The sequence below is a fragment of the Lacerta agilis genome, chromosome 2 (genome assembly GCF_009819535.1).
Source record: "Lacerta agilis isolate rLacAgi1 chromosome 2, rLacAgi1.pri, whole genome shotgun sequence".
Lineage (NCBI taxonomy): Eukaryota > Metazoa > Chordata > Lepidosauria > Squamata > Lacertidae > Lacerta > Lacerta agilis.
In genome coordinates, this window is record NC_046313.1 from 31,542,734 (window position 1) to 31,569,611 (window position 26,878).

At 45.4% G+C, this 26,878-nt stretch overlaps 1 protein-coding gene across 4 annotated transcripts in view; it reads right to left on the reverse strand.

Moving 5' to 3' along the window:
- The window catches only part of CASKIN2 (CASK interacting protein 2), an 85,572-nt gene extending 73,175 nt beyond the window's left edge, over window positions 1-12,397 (reverse strand). Inside the window, exon 1 of one of the 4 annotated variants that reach the window (XM_033139303.1) lies at window positions 11,811-12,395. In XM_033139303.1, the coding sequence (XP_032995194.1) occupies window positions 11,811-11,907 (97 nt within the window). In that variant the 5' untranslated portion in view covers window positions 11,908-12,395. Of the gene's footprint in view, window positions 1-11,810 lie in introns of all 4 variants that reach the window. The other 3 variants (XM_033139304.1, XM_033139306.1, XM_033139305.1) reach the window with 3 other exon arrangements.
- Between the last annotated feature and the right edge of the window lie 14,481 nt (window positions 12,398-26,878).

Sequence of the window (26,878 nt, forward strand, 5' to 3'; positions counted from 1 at the left end):
TATAATGTATTTTTTGCATTTTCATTAATATATGCATGTTTATGCATATGCTACCCCAACATACACATTTTTGAACAGATTTGTTTGGCTGGAGCATTGCAAAATTCAGAAAAGTGTGACTTTCAGAAGCATAGCTGTGTTTCAGTTCACATATTGTTTCAGGAAATGCAGATTAATAGATTCACATTAATATGCAAACCCAAATTTCTCTCCCATCCCTAGCAAACAGGTAAACAAACTGCAACGAGGATAGTCTTGGTGTGAAGTCCAAACCCAAAACTGTGGCTTGCTTCATTCTAACTAACTACAGGTACAACCGCCTAAGCCCAATAACAAACAATGAATTAAAGCTGGCTAGCGACAGTGGTTTGTTAGGATGAAATAAACCACAGCTCCTTGTTCAGATGTCATGCTAAGCTATCCCCTGTCATGGTGTTGTTTTTTTACCCACTCACACAAAGGGAGGAGCAAAGCCCACTGCTTGGGCACACAGTATGGTTCACTAGTCAACTAGCACTTTAGATTTAACAATATAAAGGGACCCAGTGTGGTGTAGTGGTTAAGAGCGGCAGACTCGTAATCTGGTGAACCGGGTTCGCATCTCCGCTCCTCCACATGCAGCTGCTGTGTGACCTTGGGCTAGTCACACTTCTTTGAAGTCTCTCAGCCCCACTCACCTCACAGAGTGTTTGTTGTGGGGGAGGAAGGGAAAGGAGAATGTTTGAGACTCCTTCGGGTAGTGATAAAGCGGGATATCAAATCCAAACTTTTCTTCTTCTTCTTCTTCTTCAGTCCAAAGGGACCCAGTAAGAAAGATGACAAGAGAACATGACCAGCAAGAACCTTGCTCACCCCTCTCCTTTAGATTGGAGCAGACTTTCTTCTAGAGCCTCTCTCATTCCCACTCACTCTTTGTGATACAGCATTAGCTGAAGGAGCTTATCTTATTGTGCTGGCCTTGGGGACATGGTGCTGCTGATTTTAGGCCCATCAAAGGAAGCCTAGCCCTTGATCTGGGTAGCACTGCTAAAGTAGAAGGCGGGTGGTGGTGCAGAGAAATAGATGGCTCTTTCCCCAACTATAGCAAACCTCAAAGTGTAAGGTGGAGAGGGAGAAATCAGAAATATCTTATTTCACCCGGTTTCTTTTCAAATTCTAACTCTTAGGCCTGGCTCATTTTCACTCACACATACCTGTACACAGCCTGCAAAAAAAAGAAGCTGGCCCTTTTTTAATGGCCGCTGTCAGCTAGGGGCCTAACCTATCGCAAGTGGCACCTTGGATTTCAGAGATCCCAGCGTGAGGAGAGAATGCCAAATGGACATGATTGCTGGCACACAACTCAGCAACCGCTGGATGGAACCCCCCCCCCACACACTGGTGGGACACAGTCAGAATGGAGAAGCGGAAGAAGTCTGATAAAGCACAATTCGGTTGTCATCAATTTCCAGGCACTATTATGGCTCTTTCCTGAAACTCCCTGCCCTGCCCCTCCTTGTCACTCAGATCTGAAGAGGGGGTTTGTTTGCCAGCTGTGGAACTGCTGAACCTAATCGCACAAGGGGTGTGCAGATTGCCTAGCACTAAAGATTAGCCCTCCGAGATGGGATTTTAATGGGTGGAAATTTAACCAGCTTCTACACAGAAGGGTGAGCCCTTATCCCTAATGCAAATAGAGGGGTTCACAGCCACACCATGACTTAACATACATCTCAGGAGCTCTATAGACTCTGGAGCATTTTAACACAAGCTGTCTGGACAAAAACCAAACATAGCATATGTACCATGGCGACCATCCTGCACGTTACCTCAAAGACGGGGTGACCTAGTAAGTTTTTGGGTTTTGTTTTTGTTTTTGCTGTTTAACCTAGAAAATGAACTTTGTGTGTTTTCTCGATTCCCCACTCACATCTCGACTGAGAGAGGCTGAGGAGCTCTCTAAGCAAAAGCCCACATCCCTGTGGCCTTTGACTCAGCAGGGAGAGAGGCTCCTCCCATCATTAAGATGTGCTAAACAGAGAACAAAGTCCCTCTGTTGGCCCCCGCAGAGTGGTGGGCAGTTGCAGCCAGTTCCAGTATAGAAGCCAGCCAGCATCCCAAACAGGGATGCTTCAGTGCTGATTGTTGCCTGCCTGTCTCTTTTTCTGGGAAAACTCCAATAGAATCCTCAGACTCAATGCCATGATGCCATGGAGAGGCAACGAGATGCTCCCTCGCCACTTGGGATAAGCACCGGCTGATCCTCCTCCTTGAGCTTGGCGGTGGCAGCACCGGCAGGGGAAATAGGGACATTCCGGGATCAAACCAGAAGCCGGGATGGCTTTCGTAATTCCAGGACTGTCCCTTGAAAATCGGGACACTTGGAGGGTATGAATGTGATTTAAAAGCTGTTGGTCCTAAACCCTGTGTTTGCTCCTTACGAATGCACTTGCTGAGTTAAAACTGCCTATTTTGATATCCTGAAAGCAAGTTACTTGGCTCATCGCAATGCTACAAATGTGATCACAACCTCGGGTTTTTAAACTGTCTTTGCAGTTTTCACCTCCTAGCTGGTTTCTGCATGTTTGCTTTAAGGAGCTCTTCCACAATCTTAATCAGTGATATATTTAAATGTGCATTCATTCAAATCACACATGCAAAGAAATAATGACATTTTTTCTACACAGGGACAGCGAGCAGTTCTAAGTACAAAAGGCTCCCCTGCTTGATGCACTACATTTTTCTGTGTCACGTATTGGAGGGTATCAAGGAGCAATCTAAAAATCAGAAAATTAAACTGCATCCTATGGAATTTGGTTAAATTAGGCTTAATTTGAACTGTCATACCAACATTCATCTCTTTCCAATTTTAGCTGATTTGAATCAGCCCATGATATGAAATTATTGTAACAGAAAGCTTTCTACAGGCCCTAAAAAATACCCCAGACAAAATTGTGACTGTCCAAATGATGTCAAATTTACTAGGAAACTCATTGAAGCAAGACAAAAGTCCTTAAAAGAGAACAATTTTGATTAAACCATTGGGGGACGTGAATTAAGGTTTCCCTAAGCCAGAGGTGGACAGATTCCAAGCTTAATGGCTCTACCTTGTTGTTTTACTAGAACCCAAAATCTACCAATGAGAGCAGAGCGTAAAAGACATAGATTTAAAGGATTGGTTGTCTCTGTGCACATTCTAAGTACAGGAAATAAATTCTGAGCATCAGAACTGAGCTGTCTTCGCAATCCTTTCACACAAAAGTCTGTTTTCATTTCAGCAACCTAGAAAACATCATGGTGTTTCTTTTTGCAAATCACCCAGAGAATAACCAGTAGATCCCATTCTGATCTATCAACTGCCCACCCTTGCTCTAATTAATATGCTCACTGACTGGGGACCATTGGAGTTTCAGATCTACTAGATCTGCTGCTTCATCTGGAATTGTGTGCACTGTGTAGAGTGGGGTGTTTCTGAAGCTCTGCAGTTGTTCCCGTCTGCTTCTTTGTATGAGAATGAACTAAATATAAATTCCCTTCCTTAGTTTCACTACCACAAGCAGCAACGGGCCTTACATCCCCAAACGGAAATACTACAATTGTTTTATGGAGAGAGTAGGTGTTCCAAGAGACAGGAGGACTCGTTCTTGCAGCCAAGGCAGTATTTCTTGAAATATCTGAGACCTCTGTAATTTAGAAAAAAAAACATATCCTGCTAGAACAGGGACCAGCAAACTTTTTCAGCAGGGGGCCGGTCCACTGTCCCTCAGAAATTGTGGGGGGCCGGACTATATTTTTTTGGGGGGGGGGGAAATATGAAAGAATTCCTATACCCCAAAAATAACCCAGAGATGCATTTTAAATAAAAGGACACATTCTACTCATGTAAAAACATGCTGATTCCCGGATTGTCCGTGGGCTGCATTTAGAAGGCGATTGGGCTGCATCCAGCCCCCGAGCCTTAGTTTGGGGACACCTGTGCTAGAACATCCCCTTCCTTATTAGAAGTGCCTCCTGTGATGGATAACAGACTCCTCCTACAGCAGAGAAGGAGTGCACAGAACTTCCATAGATCAGCCTCCCCCAACTCTACAGGCTCTCCAGATATTGTTGGACTAAAAGTTCGATCATCCCAGGCTCTTGGCTATTGTAGCTGGAACTGATGGGATTTGTAGACTAAGGCATCTGGAGGGCACTAGGGCTGGGGAAGGCTCTTCAGTTTGATATTCTGACGACCAGTGTAGCATATTAAGAGTTTTGTGTAAGAATGGAACAAAGCAAACATTTAATAAATAGGGTGCTGCAGAAGAACAAGCAAAGGAATCAGCACACACAACTGCATTTATAAGGCATGCAAACAGATCAGACATTCAAACCAAAAGCTGAAATCCCAAGAAGATTTTGCTGTGGTGCTAACGGGTGGGAAGATTTGTGAATGGTGTTGAGCATGCTGAATCACACGCACTCGCGATCTTATCTACACAGGGTTCATTGAAGTTCGCCCTGCTGCAGACTGTTGATCCCAAACTGGAACGTTTTCCAGCATCTACCTAAGACATTTCACATGCACCCATGGAAATGTAATGTGCAAATGCAAGAAGTACTAGTTCAAATAAAGTAGCAGGAACAGAAGTCAAAGCACAATGGTTTCACCTAACCTCTATCAGATAAGTGCTTCTTATTAAATGTCCTGTTTAAGCACTCCCAAAGGATGGGGAAAGCTCCTTCACATGTCATGCTTTTTAGATGCACACCTGAGAATGGTGTTTTAAATGTACACCTAAAAGCATAATGTGCTAATGTGGCAAACCTGTGTTTGCAAACAAAACAAAACATGGGATTCATATGGATACACTCCTGAAGGATTAGCATTAGCTGCAGCTTCCTCGAGTGTACCACTTGCAGCAAAGCCAGGTTTGACCTTGCAGAATATATGAAATTCTTCGTTCCTTCCTTTAACTTTTAGTGCTTGCACTACTTTTAGCTGGTTCACTGATGACGGTGGGAGGAAAAGCACTTACACACATTCCTGGTGTCTGTTTCTAGTGTGGGCAGAGCACAAAAAAAAATTGGCAGTGCCTCCTACAGTCCCTAATTTGGAAGCTTCTGGTCTCCTTCCACCACCAGTTGTTAAGTCAACACATCAGAGAACGCTGCTTTAAAATTAGTTGATCAGTTTGCAATACCTGGGTATTGAAACTGTTCACACCGGTTGTGTAATTGTGCATCCTGGAAGCACTCTCAAATCTCACTTTTTGCCTTTTGCTGAAATCTCTGGTGAATTTCAAAACCACGCTTTCATTCACAGTAGCTACTCAGACAGAACAGAAACAGGTGGTTGAAAGCATGGTGCTTTGTTTCTGATGTCAGTTTGAGTCCTTCACTTGAGAATGACAACTCTGAAAGCATTAGGGCAGTCTCCTTTCTGATGCACTGAGAAAATCTCCCAAGTGGTTATACGTTTTCTGATGGTCTTCTCCCCAATAATTTGGAAGACTAGAGATGGGATCCATTCAGATCCCATCATGGGGTCTATTCAGACACCAAACCCCCCCAGTGACGATCAAGCAGCATGTGTGAAGACCAATGGAAGCACAGCAACAACAGAGTTTTCAGAGGGGGAAATCCCACACAAAAAGATCACAAAATTTATGGCAACTCATGAAAAGAGTCACTGTGGCTCAGCAGTAGATATAAGCACCACAACATAGCCATGAAACTAAGGCTGTGTGCACACAACATATATTTAAAGCGCGCGCACGCATGCACACACGCACGCGCGCATGCACACACACACACACACGAGACACAAACACACCCAAGAAACCTAGGAACTGTAGTTTGTTAAGGGAGCCATGAATTGTAGCTCTATGAGGGGCAAATTAGAGTTCACGATTCTCTGAGGATGTGCACTTAAAATGTATTGTGTGTATACTGCCCAAGAGGCACTCCAAGTCTTCCTTCCCATATTTTTAAGGATTACATTTGACTACTTCTTCCTAACAAGTTCCTGCGCTTACATGTAGGCAAGTTTCATGAGGCGCTTAGGGGATATGCAAAGAGGAATATGTGTTCTCTGAATACAACTGAAACCTTTGACAAGCTTCAGAAAGACCCTGCTCTTATGAGCTGGCTGAATTAAACCCCCCTTCCCCCCCCCCTTAAAAAAGGCTCACCAGACATTGTCCTTTCCAAGGGACAATAGCCACCGACTGCTGCTGCCTCCTCCCCCAGGAATCTAAAGCCTGGGTCCTATTTCCTTCCCTTCTCCTCTGGGGCTACAGTGCTCACCCCAGCCCAGCCAACTGGCCCATTGTTAATAAGCGCGTCCAGCCGAAAAAGTGATTGATCATCAGGGAGAAAGCCCAAAGCCTTGACGGGTCGTTTAACAATTTCAATTAAAGTCCACTGCATTCAGACGCTGACAGAGGCAAAGAAAGAAGTTTGTGGTGTTGTTGTTGCTGCTGCTGTTGTTGTTTTAAAAGGGGAGAATCTTCTGCTGCTGCTGCTGTGGGTGACAGCTCCTATGGCAACTCGGCAGGGTCAAAAGGCTCTCTCCTCAGCGAAGGTGCAAGGTTTGAAGAAGAATCCCCCTTTCCTCTAGTTGAATTATCTGAACCAGGGAAAGCACGCTTGCTTCCCTGTCCCAGAGCACAGCTGCAGGATGAAAACAAACCGTCCACGGCTGCCCACCCACCCCCAATAGGCCACTGCCCACAGTTCCCACAGGGCCACCCAATAATAGGTGCTGTGACCCATTTGTGGAGCTACATTTTCCAAGCCACGCTCTCTCTCCCAGAGAAAATGCCCGTTGAATATTAAAACTACGTGTCCCTGAAGTTCCCAGTGCTGGGACTGGCTCTTGATTCTCGGTTACGTGCAGCGACTTTTTTTAGACACACGCGATCCCCGAGGGCTAATCAGAGAGACGCAGCGCTGAATCCACTGAGACAGCAGAAGGACTCTTAGAGGGATTTTAAAAAACTCAGCATCTCGGCCTGTCATATTGAAAGAGGTGCTTTAATGAGCGGCAAAATGCGGCAAACATTCTGCTTTGTATGTGCCGTTTTGGGAATGAGTGAGAATCGTAAGGGATCAGGAACAGAAGGCTTTGGGGAGGGTGGGGGCTGAACCTGCCGCCGCCATCTCTGCTGTCAAAGGAACTGCAGCACTGTCCCGCCCAAAAGAAGCAGAGTAGCCGGTAAGGAAAAATTCAGAAGGCCAGGGCAGAGAACCTGTAACCCTCCAGTTGCTGTGGGATAACAGCTCCCTTCGCCTCTGACCATTGGTCATGCTGGCTAGAACTGATGGGGAGTTTTAGCCTCCAAATTATCTGGAGGGCTACAGGTTACCCACCACTGAGGTTGTCCATTGGCACCCTTAATCCAGGGATCCATCTATAAAGCACCCTTAGGTGATTAGGTATAAAGGCCTGAAGGTACAATCCAAACATATTTGTGTCTTTCATTCTTGGTGGGAAGGTTCATCCTACTGATGTTTAAGAGATCCCTCAGCCAAGCTGCCTTTTTACTTCAAAGGGCACCACTTTCTTTCACCCTTAATTTTTTAAATTCCACATACTGCCAATATTTGACAGTTATCCACTTAAACTCAATATCCGCCAGTGGCTGTTATCCAACACACCAAAATGTGTTAAGCATTATGCCATTCCTCCTGTGGCAGCCATTTTGTGACTGGTGCCCACAGTGCTTTTTCAAAAGTTCAAAGGTGTCCACTGGCCCAAAAAGGACGGTGCAACCTCTAGCATTATGTCATGGAAGGCAAAACTGGAACGAGTCTTCTCACCCCTTTATTCCCAGCCTCTTCAAAGCAGGTGTAAAGAAATTCTTCTGGCAAGGTTCGCTGGCACATTCGTTTTAGCAGACTCTCGCCACCCACAGCCCCATGCCCCAATCTCTTTCCTGGCAGATTATTTTTAAATTCTCACCCAAATCCCTTATATCGGCCACAAAACCACTGAGCAGCGCCTTAGCCCTCACTGGTATCCTTCTATGTAATCCGTCTTCTTGTGTCAGAGCCTTGAGAATGTCCCCCAGATGTAGCTTTTGGGTAGCCAAAGCATCTGTTCTTTAAGCCCAGCACCAGGGAAATTCCTTACATCCTTTTCTCAATCAGAAGAAGCTTTGCAGCCCTTGACCCAGGCGCTTTTATCTCCTCCTGGTTTTTTCCTTTTTTTTAATCCTCAGTCCAGTTACTGTTTCCTATTAATGAATGCATGAACCCAAGCTGCTCTTAACTCTTACCAAATTGTTTCTTTTGATTAAACAATCAAACATGGTTTGTTTTGAATAGTGGTCCACAAGACTCAAGCCCAGAATCAGCCGCCTAAGTATAACACTGAAAAGACTAAAGAAAATCAAGTCTCCAAACCTTCCATCCGCAACAGGGAAAGGCAACTAGCAACACAGGGTCCCCGTTTTAGATGGGGGTTGCCAGCCAAAGTTTATGAAGGAGAGTGAAGGCAGAGCTCCGACTGGGTCAAATGAAGCCCAGGACCTGGGCTGTAGAGCAAAGAATAGTAGCAGGCAGATTCCAACACTCCTAATGTTTCCTGAGTGATAACATTTTGCACATCCAAGATGGCAGGCAAAGGGAGAACGAGCCACCATATCACCAATACAGAGTGATTTAAAGAAGATCATTTCCCACTTCCTATTCAAACCGTCCTCGGCATCGTTGCTCCTGACTGCAAAGCGCCACGTGTTTCAAGTCTGGCCTGGAAAGACTGTAGCATTGTTAGGCATCCTCCCTTAGTATATGGGGAATCTTTCTTTTTCATTTTTTTTTAAGAGTTATCACAGCTCCAAAATAAACACCATTTCTGAAAGTTCAATTTTGCATCCTTGGGAATGGAGACATTGCCCATTCTAGCTACAAGTACAATTTCAGCAGTTTCCCCACTTCCAAGCCACTCCTCGGAGTTGGTATACTTTTGGTTTCCAAGAGTTCCAGTCTGAAATATCATGTTTTGCATGTTAAACTCTGAGCTAGTTTACCCAGCTGGTTTTTCTTCCTTCTGGCCCATGATTGCTCAACTGTTCCTAGTTTCCCTCAATTTACCTATGTGAACCTCTTCCCTTAACTCCACTTTGCTCCTTCTGGTATCACGGTACATCACCTTGACTATTTTAGGTCTTCAATTCCCATCCAATCCAGAAAGGAGACTAAGAGAAGATCACCAATCAGACATGAACTTGAAGAATTTTAGATATTGTTGACCATGGAACTGGAACCTACACTCGCCATAAGTCTGAACTTTCCCCAAATCCTTCTTTCCTGAGAATTGCTAAAACCTGAATTACTGAACCTGGGGATTATGGTTCACTGGGGTTGGGGGACTGCTACCCTCCCACCAGCACCCATAGAGTTGGTCACAGGTTGATGTTCCTACTGCTCCCTAGAGGTCAGCCATACCCTGAGCAGATCTCTCCCTGGGAGCTGAAAGATGGACCATTCCACAGGTGTACAAAGGATTCAGACTGCTACAACTGTAGTTATACCGCTTTTCTTTAGGACAAGGCTGGGGAACCTGTGGCCCTCTAGATGCTATTGGGCTCCATCTCACAAAAGCCTAAGCCAGCCTGGCCAATTGTCAAGGATGATGGAAGTTTCAGTCCAGCAACATTTACAGGTCCACAAGTTCTCCACTTCTGCTTTAGGAGGATACACTCTTAAGATTTAGTGCCAGGAGTATAACGTATTCCTGGACACAGCAGAGTTAACCGCAGACTTTTCTGGAAGCTTCTGGCTGTTGTGTAATTAACTGGACAGCACAACGCAGGAACTCAGCAAACTCACTTGGATAACTATATACAGTATTTATTGAAGCAACTAGTATCCATAAGTTACTATTTACAGACTTTACAAATAAAAGAAACAAAACATAAAATCTTTCCTCTCTGTCTCTCTCTCTACACTGACCACCTTCTCCACACCAACCTAACACTACCACCAACACAAGCTCTCACACAGAGCTCACTCTTTAGGAACTCATTGACCAATCACAGGTCGTTGCTAAGGGTCTAGAGAGAGAGCAGATCTGGGCTTTCTGCCAACTGGTAATTACTTGAAGATAGACAGCTGAATTTCTGCACGTAGGCAATTTGAAATCTCTAACATACACAACAGAGGATGGCAGAACCAACAGGTTAGAGAAGCAGAACTCGTATAATGTGCAGGTTTCAAGGTGAATGGCTTTGCTGGCCATTGTTATGCAATATTACGGCAAGTAAAAGGTTTCTGGCGCCAATCCAGCAGTGCCTGAGTCACTCAAGCCCGTTGATTTCAGTGGGTTTAGGAGACATCTGTGTTAAGTCAATGACTTTCCATCCACAAGCTCTAACTCAGTTTTTCTCAACCTTGGGTCCCCAGACGTTCCTGAACCACAACTCCCATCATCAATGACCATTGGTCATGCTGGCTAGGAATGATGGGAGTTGTAGTCCAACAAGTTCTAGGGATGCAAGGTTGAGAAAGGCTGCTCTCGCGCCTGTGAAGGGGGTGTGTGACTCTTATCTTGATCCATTCCTCCAAACAGAAAACCCAACAATTCCCACAGTAATTGCAACCTGAATGCACTTCACCATGAAAGATATCCCACTGCATCTATTTTAATTTTCCTTAAAAAAAAAAAAAAAGAGTATCCTTCGTCACTGCTCTGGAATCCTGTCTGCTCACAGCTCCTGCACCACTTGAGCTTTCTGACACTTGGGAAGTAGCTGGGACCAAGAAAAGCAAAGTGTTGCGGAAACAAGGCCAACCATGATGACAAGGTCTCCTTTTATTGCAGATTAGCTATCAGAAGCAACATGAGCCGAGTCTGCAACTCACAGTCCACACACCCCACTGCAACAGCAACTGGATCCACATCCCCAGCACTTCTACACTCAGATCCTGCCCATGCTGTATTTTATGGTTCCTCCTCCTCCGACGGATTTACATAAAATTAGCGCAAGAAAAGTTCCCCGCTCCTGCAACAGTTGCCTCCTGCAGTTGTGTTAAGACCTAGCATTCATGGAACCCACCCATTAGACGCTCTGATCAGGGGTCTTCACCCGGTACATTCAATGAGTGTACAACCTAGGGATGCAACAGCTGAGCTGCACACGTCAACAAGTATACAATCTTCCACTTGTGTAAACACAGCTTGTACCTGTGTCCCATGTAATGCATGAAGGCGTCTTTTGTTCTAGGTCAGGGGCAGGGAAGCCTTGTTCCTCTGGATGTCTGCATTCCCATGGGAGGGGTGGAGAGAAGTGGTTGTGGTCTTCATATTAGCCAGAATCCAGAATTCTCAGGACCCAGCACAGGAGCTAAGCGAGCTGCCCTGGGAGAAAAGAGGGATCTCTTCTTCTATGAACAGCTCATTGGCTCTCCATGCTTTGTGCTGAGAAAGGGACTGTTCTCAGTGTGTAGCATGGAAACGCAACTAGCTGCCCACGGAGAAATAGACTGCTCTCTTTTCTCCGTGGCCAGCTTGCTGGGTTTCTATGATGCAACACACCAAAAATGAAGTCTCTTTCTCAGCACATCACAGAAGAAAGGGAGCGAGGGTATGCATGGGCTACAGAGATCCAGCGCCTGATGACTGGTGGTCCACATGTGGCCCATGCTCCAGAGGTTCTGTTCGCCCATTGTAGACTAGACTGCTACTTTCAACCTTTGGCCTGGAAGCAACCACCAGCCACTGCATATCCCTTTTGCTGCAGTAACCAAAAGCTCTTTGCCAACAGTCACAAGACTCTTATGACCTCACTGGTGGGTGCTGACCAATCATGGGAGAATGCCGCAATAAGACATAGGGAGATACTCACTGCTTTTGGATGCCTTGACCTTTGCCACCAATTTCTGCACACCAGGTACATCCCCATTTTTCACAGCTTGGATCAGCTCCTGCTCTCGCCCCATCATGAATAAGGGCAGCTGCTCCTCTGATTTATGAAGCCATCAGAGTGCTCCGTGTGTGCGATAACTAGTCAAGATAAACTCCACCAGAGAAGTGGGGGGCAGGAGAGCAAGCAAAACAAATGAAATATATTCAGAAATCCCACAGTACATAAAAAAGTCTCTGTTAATGATGATAAACGCTACCGGGAGTTGCACTCCTTTACAAGGGAATGGAGAGGAGAGGAGGCCTTGTTAAAGAATATTCAGTCAATTAAATGGATGGTAATTCAGCGCTTAGGGACTGGATCCCAGCTGTTTGTAGAAGTCAGGAATGAGAAATTAATTGTTTGTTAAAAGGTCCAGGCAACCCACGGGGCTATATTTCACTAAGCCCAGGGTGTCCCAAGCAATATCCAGTTCTTCCTAGATGAATACGAGGCCCATCACAGGTAAGAGGTATCCTTCAAGGTTTCAGGTCTGCAGATCCAGTTTGTTTGTAGCCAACACTTGAGCAGTTGTTGAGATACCTGTGAAGATAAAGGACAGAATCTGTTTTCAAAAAGGCTGTTGACTTTGGAATTTTGTGCCCAACCAAATCCTGAATTCCAATTTGCTTATTTTCCGTTCATATGTGTGTGTTGTGTATGCGTACACACACTTTCGCTGCTACTCTGACTACTAAGGAAAAGAAAAATCCAAGATCGGAGACAAGATGGAAAGCTGGGCTTCTTGAAACAAGTACACAGAAGATTCAGTGAGGATAAAGGAGAGGAACCAGGAGTGGTGGCAACTGTGCTCAGAAATCTAATCCTCCAAACATTACATGCAGCACTAGTTCTCCTGTATCTTCAAAGACTTTAGCAGAAGCACCACACATGCCTTCGGGTTTTAAAAAAAATATTCTGCCCTGTTACAGCAATGAGGTCCTAGAACAGGCATCCCCAACCTCGGCCCTCCAGATGTTTTGGGAGTACAACTCCCATCATCCCTAACTAACAGGATCAGTGGTCAGGGATGATGGGAATTGTAGTCCCAAAACATCTGGAGGGCCGAGTTTGGGGATGCCTGTCCTAGAACCTTCCCCTCTTAAAACTAATTGGTCTCAATATTCCAAATTCTGCAAGAGCCAAGATATTTGATCATCAGTGGTGTGACAGCAGCTATGCACGTTCATTAGATCACTTGCTTATTATTCAAATACAGCATGGCGGCCACTTTCGCTTATGTTTCGTACAGAGATGGGGAGCCTGCGCACCCCAACCCCCGCCCCCGATGTTGAAGGACCACAACTTCCATCAACTGTGCTGGCTAGGACTGGGGGGAGCTGAGAGTCGGACAACACCTGGAGGTCCCTGGAGGTTTAATGCAAAGAGAGAAATCAGATCATCTACATGGACCGTGAACTGGTACACAGGAAACAGCATCCAGTCCTTACTCCTGCTCTATAACATCAAGAGCTGCATAGGATGCTGGGCTTGGTGGAATCTGTCTGATGCACAATGGCTGCTCCCACTCAATTGTCCTTTAATACCGAAACAAATATAAACACCCCAGGTTAGGGTGGAACTGCTTCATGCCTAAGCAGATGCCACTGAAGGACAGAGCAAAGGGACTAGTGAAGAGTCTCATCTGCCCCACCAGCCTCAGAATTCTACTGCCCCTTGGGTTCTGCAAGTAACATTCAGTGGTGAACACACCCACCCACCGTGATTGAACATGACACACGCTTTGAGATATGTTGGATACCACAGGACACTGCTTCTGGCAAGCAAAGATAGTTTCAAGTTACTCTTTTTTTATTATTCTGAAAATGTGCAGCTGTGATCTCCGCAGAATGTGGAACATGAGGAAAACACACACACACAATTTCTATCCAAGAGTTATTACAATAAATGCAAATGTATTAGATCAACTGGGTACCCTTCTGACAGATTTACTACAGCGCCGAAGGAAGCCCAGGGGAAGATTCTCTTACAATGGGGGGTCAATTCTCTGCTATAGAATGAAAGGTTTGGGGTGGCAGGCAATCCATCAGCATTGCCCTCACTAATCTGTTTCAGCAGCTAAATTACTCTGATCATTGTGAAATTGCACCCTATTTCTAGGGCACAGCATCTTGGGAAGAATTACACAACCTCACCTCGCAGCTGACTTTATTTTTATCTTGAGTAGATTATATTTTATATCGCTCCCCACTCCTCACCCCCCCCCACCCACAACCTCCCTTAAAGCTAGGGAGGGCTTGAACTGGTGTTTGCACAACACTGGGAGATCCTCAGATAAACAGGTTGCCTTAAGGTAAAGCAATCAAGATGGAATTGTAAAGGTAGAGATGGAGGTCAGTAACCACACTTATCAAGGCACTGACGTGTTCACCTGTAGAACATTCACCACACACTCATCTCCCTTGTTGCCAAACAGTACAAGGCCGCTCTAAAGACTCAACCAACATCCCAGTTTGAACAGGCAGCATTCACACAGAGCTATTTTTACCAAAAAAGTGGATCTGGCTTTGAGGCGATGCTCAGAATCCAAAAACTTACTAGCCCTCTTCGGGTGTTATATTGCTGTGTTAAAACATGATGGGGGGAGGGGGTGCATGGGAAGAAGAGCAGTAGCTCTGCCCCCCATCGCACTTCAAAATTGTGCAGGGAGCCTTCATGATCATAGGGAGCGCCCCATTCAGAAGATCACCCCCCTGCTCACCCAAGGAGATCAGAACTGTGTTGTGCATGTGTGCTTCTAGGGCCAAGGTTCCTTCACCTCCCTAATAAAATATTTGAGCCTCCCCACCACCACCAGTTGATGGCCATTGCCATTCAAATGGTGTGTGCGCCCCCCCCCCCAGTTGATGCCATTGCCCACCAAATATTGGCACCCCTGTGTGCGCATCACCACTGCACTCACTGGGATGCTAAATTTATATGCTGAGCGGTACTGATGTAATGCGGCTTTAGCCCTTCCGAATGTGCCCATTCAAATCTAATGCCCAATTGCATGTACTAATGCACAAAGCGCCTCTAATTTAGGGCAACTTCTCAGCCACCATATTTCTGTTGTCTTTGTCCATGGAGTTTTCTTGGCAGGGATACTGGAGTGGCTTGCCAGTTCCTGCTACCAACATGAGTCTGACCAAACTGCGGGAGGCAGTGGAAGACAGAAGTGCCTGGCGTGCTCTGGTCCATGGGGTCACGAAGAGTCGGACACGACTAAACGACTAAACAACAACCCAGCCACCATTTTAACATACTGCTTCTTGCTGCTTACAATTAGGCAGCAGTGTGCATACTACAGAAATGTCTGCTCTGACACCTTCATCTAGGTGAGGGACAGCCATTGTGGTGCTCTCCAGCAGCTGTGGACTACCATCATCCCTGACCATTGGTCATGCTGGCTTAGGGTGATGGGACCAGGGGTAATAGTCCTAAACGTCTCAAGGACCACCACCTTGGTTGGTATCCCATACCTAGCGAGTACATCCTAAAGGGCCTCTTCAGATCTAGAGATGTAGCAGATTTCAGCAGCAAAGTTTGTCCCCACAAGACAAACAGGCACTAACTGACTTCTTCAGAAACAAATAAAATCAAAGGTATTTGTGCTTTTGCATTCCTGGTACCTAGATCCATCTACTACCACTTGACAACAGCAGTAGTTATTTATACCTACTTTGGTGACTTTTTAAAATAAATGTTATAAGCCACAAAATCTCTAAGCGGTCTGCATCAAACAGTGAAATAATTAGCATTCTACTAGTACCGGTATTTGTATAACAGTATGCAAATAAAATTGGGAGAATTCGAGAACAAGAAATTTCCTGTCCAGATAGGCCTGCTGAAATTAAAGTTTTGAATCAGCTTAATGAGGATGCCTGCCAAATGTTATTAAGCAGGGACTCCCAAAGCATAGGTGTGCTGCCACACTGAAAAGATGAACTTCTTGCAAATGCAGAACAAACAGCACTTATAAAAGCCCACGTTGCACGGACTGAGGGAGGTCAGACAGGCACACATGGGACAAGGCAATCCCTCAAACAAACTGGTTCCAAGCTGTTAAGGGCTTCATATATTAATAGAGGGGGAAACCTTGAACCTGGCTCAGTAGCAAATCAGCAGCCACTGCGGATCTTTAAGCAAATATGTACTACGCTGGCAGGATCTCAATACTGAAAGCAACCATGCTGCAGCATTCTGTGCTAACAACAAGTTCTGGAGCAACTATTAGGGAAGTCACATATGGACTGCTTTGCAGTAATCTAGTCGACGCTACCAATGTCCGGACTCCTGTGATCAAGCTGGTAGAAGTTTTGCAGTGGTTTCCATCACCATCAACACCAAAAAGCAGCTCTGAAAGGCACTGGTTGGAAGTGAAGAAAGGCCATGGGAGAAGTGTGTCTGTGTGTGTGTGTGTGTGTGTGTGTGTGTGTGTGAGAGAGAGAGAGAGAAAGAGAGAGAGCTTAACCCATTGTCCTCCAGCCATTTTCCTGTCTGCCCCCCTGCAGCATTTCCACTCAGGAGGGAAAAACTATGGGAAGTACCAAGTCTGATGAGGCAGCAAGTAAACAGAGAACTAGACACATTCAAGGAGGATACGTCCATCAGTTGCTTACCAGTAACTATGATAACTAAGTAGAGCCTCCATGTTCAGAGGCAATATATCCCTAAATAGCAAGTGCTTTTGGGTTTCCTGGAAGTATCTGGTTAGCCAGGGCAGGAAACAGAATGCTGAGCTAGAGAGACCTCTGGTCTAATTGAAGAGAGTCCTTCTTGAGTGATGTGCATTCATGTGTGATCTAGTCCTCTGTTTACTACCTGGATCATGCAGAAGTTACATGAGAACAGAAAAGGTCTGCAAAAAAAAAAAACAGGCGTGGGCAGGGACCCTGTAATATACCTTATAGACCTACAGGTTCAGGATTGCTATAGCAGAAAAAATGACCCTTTCCTTCTTTAGAACTGATAAGACACAAATACAGTCTCCAGAAATAACACTCCAATTGCATCAGGATTTCAGGCAGATTAAAGCATGTTAACTAGCATATGGTCATTCCCAGGCTGATTCAAGTAATGAATGAGTTCCAGAGTGTCAGAGCAGCCGTGCCCGTGGTGGGTGCTGGGAAAGTGAAAACCCAACAAGATTTGGCAAGTTAATCCTTCTTCTCGAGGATGCAGGGCTTGATTGGGTTGGGGGTTTTTAAGTGACCAGGTGGAGCTGTTGAAGCCTGTCTGGCAATCATACCCCTCTTGTTTCCACATGCATGGGAACTAACAGGAATTACTCATTGTGAAGCAGAAGGCACTCTGTATACGCTCAGAGGCACTCATCTAATTACGACTTCACATATTTCAGGGTTGAAAACAGACTCCGTGGCTAAACTTTAGTGAAACCTGGCTCAAAATAAGATCACCAAGGTGGTCCTTGCCAGAGAACTTGGATATCAATTTAGTAGTCCTGCCATAATAGCAAAAATCCTCACCAACTTTTCTAGCCCTTTTTAACATACCCATTTCCTACATTATGTTAAGCCAACCTTTGAAAACACCTGGAAAATGTGAAGCACTAAAAAAAAAAAGCCATCCTGAGTTCCTTAGAGGGAAGATCAGGGTACAAATGTGATAGCTAGATGGATATAGATCCATCTGTCCCCACAGAAGCCCATTTGCCAATGAAGACTCAGAAGCTGGATAGCTCAGTTGGTTAGAGCCTGGTGCTGACAAAGCCAAGGTTGCAGGTTTGATCCCCATAAGAGACAGCTGCATATTCTTGGATTGCAGGGGGTTGGACTAGATGATCCTCCGGGTCCCTTCCTACTCTATGATTCTATGAAATATCTATGACATACCAGGGAGAAGGCAGTGCGTTATCCATTCTTTTTATGTAAGTGGCCAGAGGTCACTATTTAGCAGTGGTCAAGGATTGGGCCTTTTCAACAGTGGCCCCCAAACTTTGAAACCTTTACTCAGAAGCGGATAAGATGGTTCCGACATTGCTGCCTTCCCAAAAAGACTGTAAAATAGGGGACCAAGTGCTTCCCAGGTGCTATTGAACTACAATTCCCATCATCCCTCGCTCTTGCCCATATTGGTTGAAGTTCATGGGAGCTTGAGTCTTAGCAACAACTGGAGGGCCAGAGGTTCACCACATCTACAGTAAGATCTTCCTATTTGGCCAAGGATTTAAATTTCATGGAGGCACTCAGTATTATATGCTTTTATTGTGATTTATAATTATTTGCTTTTGTTTACATGCCTTAAGGGACATGGGTGGCACTGTGGTCTAAACCACTGAGCCTAGGGTTTGCTGATCGGAAGGTCGGCGGTTCGAATCCCTGCAATGGAGTGAGCTCCTGTTGCTCAGTCCCAGCTCCTGCCCACCTAGCAGTTCGAAAGCACATCAAAGTGCAAGTAGATAAATAGGTACCGCTCCGATGGGAAGGTAAACAGCGTTTCCATGCACTGCTCTGGTTTCGCCAGAAGCAGCTTAGTCATGCTAGCCACATGACGCGGAAAAACTGTCTGCGGACAAACGTCGGCTCCCTCGGCCTGTAAAGCGAGATGAGTGCCGCAACCCCAGAGTCGTTCACGACTGGACTTAACCTTTACCCTTTTACATGCCTTGCCTTCTTTATTTTTCGTGCAAACCGCTTTGAGTTCTGTGGGAAAGTGGTATGAAACGTTTAAAAAAGTAAAACAAAAAAAATAACAATATACGGTTGTCTTCAGTGTGTTGAAATGAAGGAGCATGCCTAGCTTAAGTCCATTAATTTCAACAGGCCTACTCTGAGCAACCACTTAGTTTGAGCACTTGGCCTATTTCTCTCAACACCTTTGAGAGGATGTTTGAGCGTGATGATATATACACTAGAAGTTCTTACATAACTCTCCTGGGTCGCTTCCCCTGAGCCCAGAAGCATCAGGGAGCAAAGGATGGAGGAAAATTGAAAAAGGTTGCGGATTTCTAGGGGATTTCTAAAACAATGCTTTTTTAAAAAATAAAAAAGGAGGAATGTGGTGAAGCTCTGGAATGTGTTATGTAGAGCAGCAACATTCTGAATGAAGGAGCATCCCTTGACAGTCTTTTTCTATCTGGAATTGACTGGGGTTTGTGTGGCGTTGCTTGTGAAGCTTGATGAACTGGGAACAGACACAGACACAGTGGAAGAAAGGAGAATCAGCATCTTACAGTATATGTAAGAAGGGGGGCACCTGCTGGTTTTGAAACAAGGCCTAATACTGAAAACAGTTCAACTGGCCACTGTTTCTTGTATACCTAACCTGCTTCTTCTGCTGTTTCCTGAGGCTATCTCCTCTTCACTTGGGAAGAATAAACTGAAAGGTGAAGAGCTTGGTGGATGTGGACAAATAAACTGCTTGAAGTCAACAATGACTAATCCCCATTAGTAGCGGTAACTTAACACTCTCTACTTTCCACCACCACGCAAATCCCCATTTCCTTCAAGTTCTGACAACCCTGAGAATCCTCAGCTGTTTACAACCTTTGCTCTGAGGCAGAAGTTGTTGCCTCAACTGCCAATGCAGAAGTGATAAAAAGGTATAATCCCTGCCACCTCATCCTCACAGCATCTGAAGGATAAACGGGCAGAATAGCTGGGGTGGCCCTTTCAAATGTTAATCCGGCACAATAGAAAGATTTGAATCTTCAAATGGTCTTGGGATGGGAATAAAATTGACCTCCTGCCCAGTGAATATCGGAGTGACCTTGACTCAGGAAGGGAGTAAAGAGAAAGAAAAGAATATTTAAGAGGAATTCCACACTGCCACAAAAAAACAACCCACTGGAATTTGAATTGTAAAGCAAATCCATGACCCAAAAGGTATGGTGGTGGCTACATCAATAGAGCTGAAGTACTTGTCCAATAAGCCCTCTGTCACAACTGAAACTGATCACAGAGCGTCCCCTCTCAGGCAGTCAAAAGACACATACTTGAATTAATGTGGAGATGAATTTATAGGACTGGGTAACAAAGGATGCGCATTCAGGTGCACATATGATATAATGACTGGGGTGAGGTGGGAGAACATGAATATAAAATGATGTCTGAGCTTGATCAAAGATACATTAAACTGTCAAGAGATACAAACGGAGCATTTCCCAATCTCTAACAAAGAAGGCATCTGACAGTAGCAAGCAAGCTCTCCACACAGTAGGGTGGAATTATATGGTGTTTAGTGCTAGATGTTACAGTGCAGAGGAGTGGAAAATCACCATAAGGAAATGGCTGGCCCATGCTTAATGATAAACTCCAGATTAGGCTGGTTTAGGATCGTAACTTCATGTAGGATCATAACTTCATGAATGTTTGTCAATGGTTTTCACCACTGATCTTCAACAGTGGAGTCAAGACTCACTAGTGGGCCACAGCCTGAGCACTATCACCATGCAAATATATGGTAAAATATTAAGAAAGGGGTCCTGGGTCTGAAAAGTTTGAAGAGACCTCGCCTTCCCAGTAGTGGTGTATGGAAGTGAGAGCTGGACCATAAAGAAGGCTGATCGCCAAAGAACTGGTGCTTTTGAATTATGGTGCTGGAGGAGACTCGAGAGTCCCGTGGACTGCAAGTTCATCAAGCTTATCTATTCTTAAGGAAATCAGCCCTGAGCGCTCACTAGAAGGACAGATCCTGAAGCTGAGGCTCCAATACTTTGGCCACCTCATGAGAAGAGAAGACTCTCTGGAAAAGACCCTGATGTTGGGAAAGATAGAGGGCACAAGGAGAAGGGGACGACAGAGGACGAGATGGTTGGACAGTGTTCCCAAAGCTACTAACATGAGTTTGACCAAACTGCGGGAGTGGAAGACAGGAGTGCTTGGGGTGCTCTGGTCCATGGGGTCCTGAAGAGTTGGACACGACTAAACAACAACCACAATGCCTACTCATTGGCTACTACCTCACTGATAACTGAAAGGGAACACCTGCAACGTGTTGCTAGTTCTTCAGACTAGCAATCTAGACTTTGAAAGAAAAAAAGTGAATACTGCACTGGGGGATGTTCAGAAAGCAGGGTGAAGACTGAGAGAAGTAAGGAGATCTGGCTGGCGAAGGGAGTGTGCTGAGAGATAAGAAAATGGTGGAAGCATTGTAATGTAAAGTTCTGCAATAATCATGAGTCCATATATTCTTCTACCACAATGAGCATTTTAAGTACCATATCTTCCATTTCTGGTCTAGAGAAGTTCTAACTCTTTTTTTAAAATTTTGATTATGTTTTTTGTTTGTTTGCATTTTTTAATTTTATATTAATAAAAAATCCTAAAAATATATGTATAGAAAAAAGAGCATTCAGCAGGGGAAGGACTGCAGCACACATGTACCAGGTCCAATCCCCAGTATCTCCACGATAAAAGATTAGATAGTAGGTAATGGGAAAGGAGGTCTTGAATGGTTGTTGACAGTCAGAATAGATAACACTGGGTTAATTTAATAACAACCCCTTGTGGTATGGGAGGTTTGTTAATTACCAAAACTGGAGCTGTGGGATTGGATATGGTGGATTAAATATTTCTTCCTGGAAGAGTTTCTGCAGAATGAATAGAAGAGCCCATCTGCTCAAATTCTACAATAAGAGTCATACCCCCCAAATGTTTTAAAGAATAAACATACATATAAACAACAACAACAACAACAACAACCTGAGCTCCATATACGCCCCTTCCCACCCGGCTGGGATGGAATTAATTTGAGGCATTGCTCAGCCCAGGGGAATCAGCCTTCAAACACATGACATAATAGCAGAGTGCCCTGATGCATGCACAGAATGAATTTCCCCATCACTCAGTAATTACAGCCTGCCCCATACATCTGGGTTAAGGGTCAGATCTTCCATGTTAGAGGGTGCAACTGATAGGCAGGCTTGGCCTCTGTCACGTAGCCACCCACTGAGATCAGGTGAGAGTTGCAAGTGACCACCAAGAGGATTTTCCATCTAGCACATCGTGTCTCGCTTTTTCAAACACAATGTTTTCTACGAAAGTTTAGGGTCAGTAACAAAACCGATTATCCTTCATTGTCCTGCAAACCTTTGGTGGCATTTCTGCCCATTCCTCCTGCTCTCTTTCCCTGTCCTATCATATAATACAGATGCAATAAAACAACACTCTCCTGTGTCTGTTGTATGTCTGAAAGATCCTACCTCGGCACAGAGACTGAACTCGATGAGTTTTGGATCACATCCAAAAACACCACGGTCCCATGAACTTTGCAATACTAAGGTCAGCAGACAACTCAAGACGCACACAATTTAGATTTCTATTGCTCCTATTGCATCTAGGCACAAGGAATGAACTCCAGGGGAGGGTTTAATCTGGCACACCTTCCCACCTTTATCAGAATCTGGACATGTACGGTGTTGCCCTGACACAGGATAGTGTCTCCACCCCATTGGAATGTGGTCTGGAGTACAAAGTAATGGTAAACATCCTTCCTAGCAGAGAAATCTAATCTTTCAGTTCAGGACTCTACCTGCGGAGGAACTCTCAATCTCTGAAACATTCCTTCCTCAAACAGCTGGGGAGGGGGCAGAATAGGGAAGAGGAGGGAGGAGGTGGGGGCAGAAGAGCAGGATCATTATGTAAGAGGGAGACGAAAGATGCTGAACAACAGTTATTAAAAATACCAGCCCTGTAGGGGTAAGGCAAGAGAAACACTCCCTCAGCAGGAAAGAAAAGCCCAGAGCAAAGGTTACTGAGGAGGTTGGAGGCAACCTTTGAATCGCAGCAGCAAACATTTCAGATGTATCGTTTTTCATGCAATGAATGTACACACAGCACAGAGAGGGGGGGGGGGCGTAATCTCCTAAAACCTAAAGAGTGGCAACATTCCTCCCTCTCAAGTGAGAAACTGCGGGTAGATTTTTTTTTAATAAAAAAAAAACCCTCATTAATTGCGCCCAATAGCTGCTAAGAGAGCGAGTTACAAGGAAATCAATTTGGAGAGAGGGGATGGAAGGAGAAGGGAGAATAGTAATCTAATCTTCAGGAGCGGAGCGGCAGGAATCTATATGAATGTATGTATGTGTCTCAACAGTTTTAGAAAGGGGACTTTACAAACAAACCAAGGGAAGCAACTCGTGTTTTATCAGCGCGTTTTCCCATATAATGCCCTGGCAATCGAGTATTATTTTTTTTATAAATTGTTTTTAAAAACCCAGGACAATTAACAAGCCATTGATTTCTGCAGATCTAAAGGCTGAGCGGGACGGAGCGGAGCTTTACTTTTGGACACAGCCGAGTCGAGAGTTTGCAATCTACTAAACAAGGCAACGAGGAGTTACCAAATAAGGAGAATAAAGGGGCGGCGTGGGGGGGGTGAGGAATAAACCTTTGTGTTGGCAGCAAAGCAAGGGTGCGATCGATTCCTTTCCCCTGGTCCTGCAGCTCCCCTACTAATCCTATGCCGACGCCACCTTGCCCCCCCCCCCACCAGCAAATTCCTTCTTTCGCCCAACTCACCTCTCGGCCAGAGAGATCCTCGCACTGCCCGGCGCACCAAGTTGCAAAGCCTAAAGGCGAGCGCGCTGTGTGTGTGTGTGTGTGTGTCACACCGGTTGGCTGCTCTTCTGTAATCTCGCCCTCCTTCCACCGCCGAGCAAAGCTTGGCCAAAGCAAAAACCAAGGGGCTGGCGGGCTGACCTCTCTCCGCTCCCGAAGCGCGCACTAACGCGCAAAAAAATGCTTTTGATCTCCTGGCAGTTCCCGGGCTCGCGGAGGACTTTGTAGTGCCGGAGGGAGCGAGGGGTGTGTGTGTGCGCGCGCGCGCGTGTGCCTGGGAGCGCGCGCGCCTGTGTGTGTGTGTTTGTGTGTGTGCGCGCAGCAAAAAAAGTCTAGGGAACCCGAGAACTCAGGCTCGCAACCGCGTCGCCGTCCGTGCCCCCCTTTCCCGATCTCGCATTCTTCTGTTTCCCAGGGGCACCGTCGACCCCGGTTGAAATTGACTAGTCTAGTCAGTTTTCAGAGGGCGCCTGGGAACTCTTCTGTAAAGTCACCGCCGACGCCGCCTCCTTTTCTTTGCCCCCCCCCCCCGCTCACCCGCCTCCTCCTCCTTCTCCCGCCGCCCCGATCACTCTTTCTCTCCGCAGGAAATCCCTCCCAGACTCCTGTTCTTCCCTCCTGATTGGGGAAAATAAAAAAAAGCGAGAAGGGGGGTGGGCGGTGGCGGACGGCTAGGCTTGCTGGGCAGGGCTAGAGAGTTGCCTACTGCCACTCGAAGGAAGGAGGGTGGGTGGATTCAGGGGTTAACTCGATGGGAGGGTGTGTGTGCGCGTGTGTGTTGTGAAGCGTGTTACCTGAGCCCTTGGCGCGGTTAGGAACATGTGCGCACAGGTAGGACGGGCTCCGTGTCTGGTGCGGAGGAGCTGCTGAGCGCCATCTCTTCCCCGCCTTTCGCTTCCCCCCCCCGCCTCCTTTTTAAGTGAGAGCCTGTAGGGTTCATTGGAGTCTCAAGTGGATTTAATGAGAGTTACTTGGCAAGAAGAAGCGGCGCAACTCTTGCCAAACTATGTGGAAAAGGAAGGGCAGAGAGGTCTGACTTACAGGTATCCATTAAGGGCGCCTCATATTCCCACCCGCTCTTCTCTCCCCCCCCCCACACGCCCCGCTAGCCTATACTGTATCTGAGTATTGGTCTTTAAAGGGACTGGTATTATTTAGTCTTGATTTGTATGCCAGGTTTACTCTGGATGTTCATTGATTTAGTGATATTGTTAAGCAGTGTGGCATAATGGTTAGAGCGTTGGGCTAGGACCTGGGAGAGCAGGGTTCGAATCCTCACTCAGCCATGAAGCTCAATTGGGCCGGTCACCATCTATGAGCCTAACCTACCTCACAGGGTTGTTGGGAGGATGAAATGGGGAGAAGAACCCATGCACACACCACCTTGAGCTCCTTGGAAGATAAACGTAGCATATAAATGTAATAAATCAATCAAGCATTTGGTTGTTTTTATTAGGGCCTTATTGTTGATGTTCTTAAGCACCTTGTGTGTGGGAGGTGGAATAGTTTATATATTTATTAGATGCATCATGTTTGAAAGTGCAAACTAGTCATTTCCACGGGACGTATCTTCAAACTGTGGTATTATGTGTAACGGAAAATAGATACAGAAAGGAAAATTCCTGGATGCCAAGTGTGGGACAAGTACTCTTTGCTGAAAGAACCCCAGCAACGATTTAAAATCACAAAATACGCAGCAAAGTAAAGCATGGAAATATAGGCTGTTAGACTTTTAGAATATGCCCTTCCAAGTTTCTTCCAAAGTTTTCTTCTTTCTCTGGCATAGAAAAAGACCACATATTTGGTAAGTTAAAAAGTCCCTAAAGGTCAGACTCATGTGCTTTTCCATACAGCATTCAGCTTCTCAGGTAGACTAGAGAAGAACAATAGTCTTGATTACCTTCTTCTTCCCAAAGTGAGGGGAAGTGACCTAGGCTAAGCCTGGCAGGACAGCTTACCCTGTGGTATTAACCCTTTTGTGTCTTAATTAGACTTAAGCATGTGGATTATATGAAGCTGGTTATCTCACAATTATCACCTGTGATAAGTAATTAGAGCACATTATGAGGAGGTGTGTGTATTTGCATATACAAGTGAATAAGAAGGATTGTTATTTCATATTTTGGATAGTTGCTTCCTTCTCCTTTAAAGGCATTTCAGATGCAGCATTAAAGACCCTGGTTCTCATGCTCGTGTGCAGACTTATCAAAATTATATGTTGGTGTGGTAGTTTAAGTGCTGGGCTATGAGTGGGAAGTAACAAGGTTGCTTAGACATGAAGCTCACCAGGTACCTTTGAGCCTAACTTTCTTGTGAGGATAAAAAACGGGTGGTGAAGACAAGACCCATCTTATGTAGGACAAGCTGAACATAGACACAATAAATAAAAAACTTTTGAACAGTATGCTTTTATTTGCACATTGAGGAGGGTCAAGACCTGCTGGAGTTCTGGGTAAGGTGTGGTGGTTGGAGGGAAGAGCTCATCCTATACTGTCAAATCTTGGTTCCCGAACGCCTCCGTTATCATACGTTTCGGCTCCTGAACACTGAAAACCCAAAATGAAATGCTCTGGTTTTCGAACGTTTTTCAGAACCCAAACTTCAGACGTGGCTTCTGCTTGAGTGCAAGAAGCTCTTGCAACTAATCGGAAGCCGTGCCTCGGTTGTCAAATGTTTCGGAAGTCAAACGGTCTTCCGGAACGGATTACATTTGACAACCGAGGTTTGACTGTACACTAACAATGAACTCATTATCCTAATGTGTATCCTTCTGCAGCCCTATCCACATATGAGGAAAAGGAATCAGCAGGTAGGCTTGCAGGGGGTGTAGAAATACAAATAAAAATTTAGGGGTGTGTGTGGAAATATTGGGGGATCCCAAAACTGCCCAGTGAGGATTGGGCATGTTCAGCGTGCACAGAATGCTGAACGACCGGGAAATGTGCAATCAAGGGAGGGGATAATGGAAGAACGAAGTAACTTAGAAAAAGGTCATAGCTGCCTGGCTGAAACTGTCAGTTTGGGGAAGGCTTCTCATAGTTCTCTGTGTTCACAATATGGCTCTTTGTCCCAGTATCTTTGACGTTACGTTGCCCCCTTGATCAAAGATTTCAGCCCCTCAACCTTCTACAATAACAGGCTTATCTCCCTTTGGACTTCTTGTGGGAATACATTTTTCTTTGACATTTCTAACAGATTAAATGCTTTCATTAAAGGTAAATGTTCACTGCTTGCCAGATAGGGAAAGTGCAGCTATCACAATTTTTCCAAGTCAGAGTGTTTTTCTGCCTTTGAGGAATGCCTCTTCTGAGTGGCTTCTGGTTTATCTGTAAAGGACTCGCCTCATTCCAAGACCATGCAAGAGATTTGTTTGTTTGCTATGAGCAACAGCAATCACCTTAACCCCTAAGGAATTATTTGCACTGGAGGTGAGCAGGGTAGGGGTGGGTACTGGAGAGTACCTTGTTAATGGCTTCAGCGACCACATCA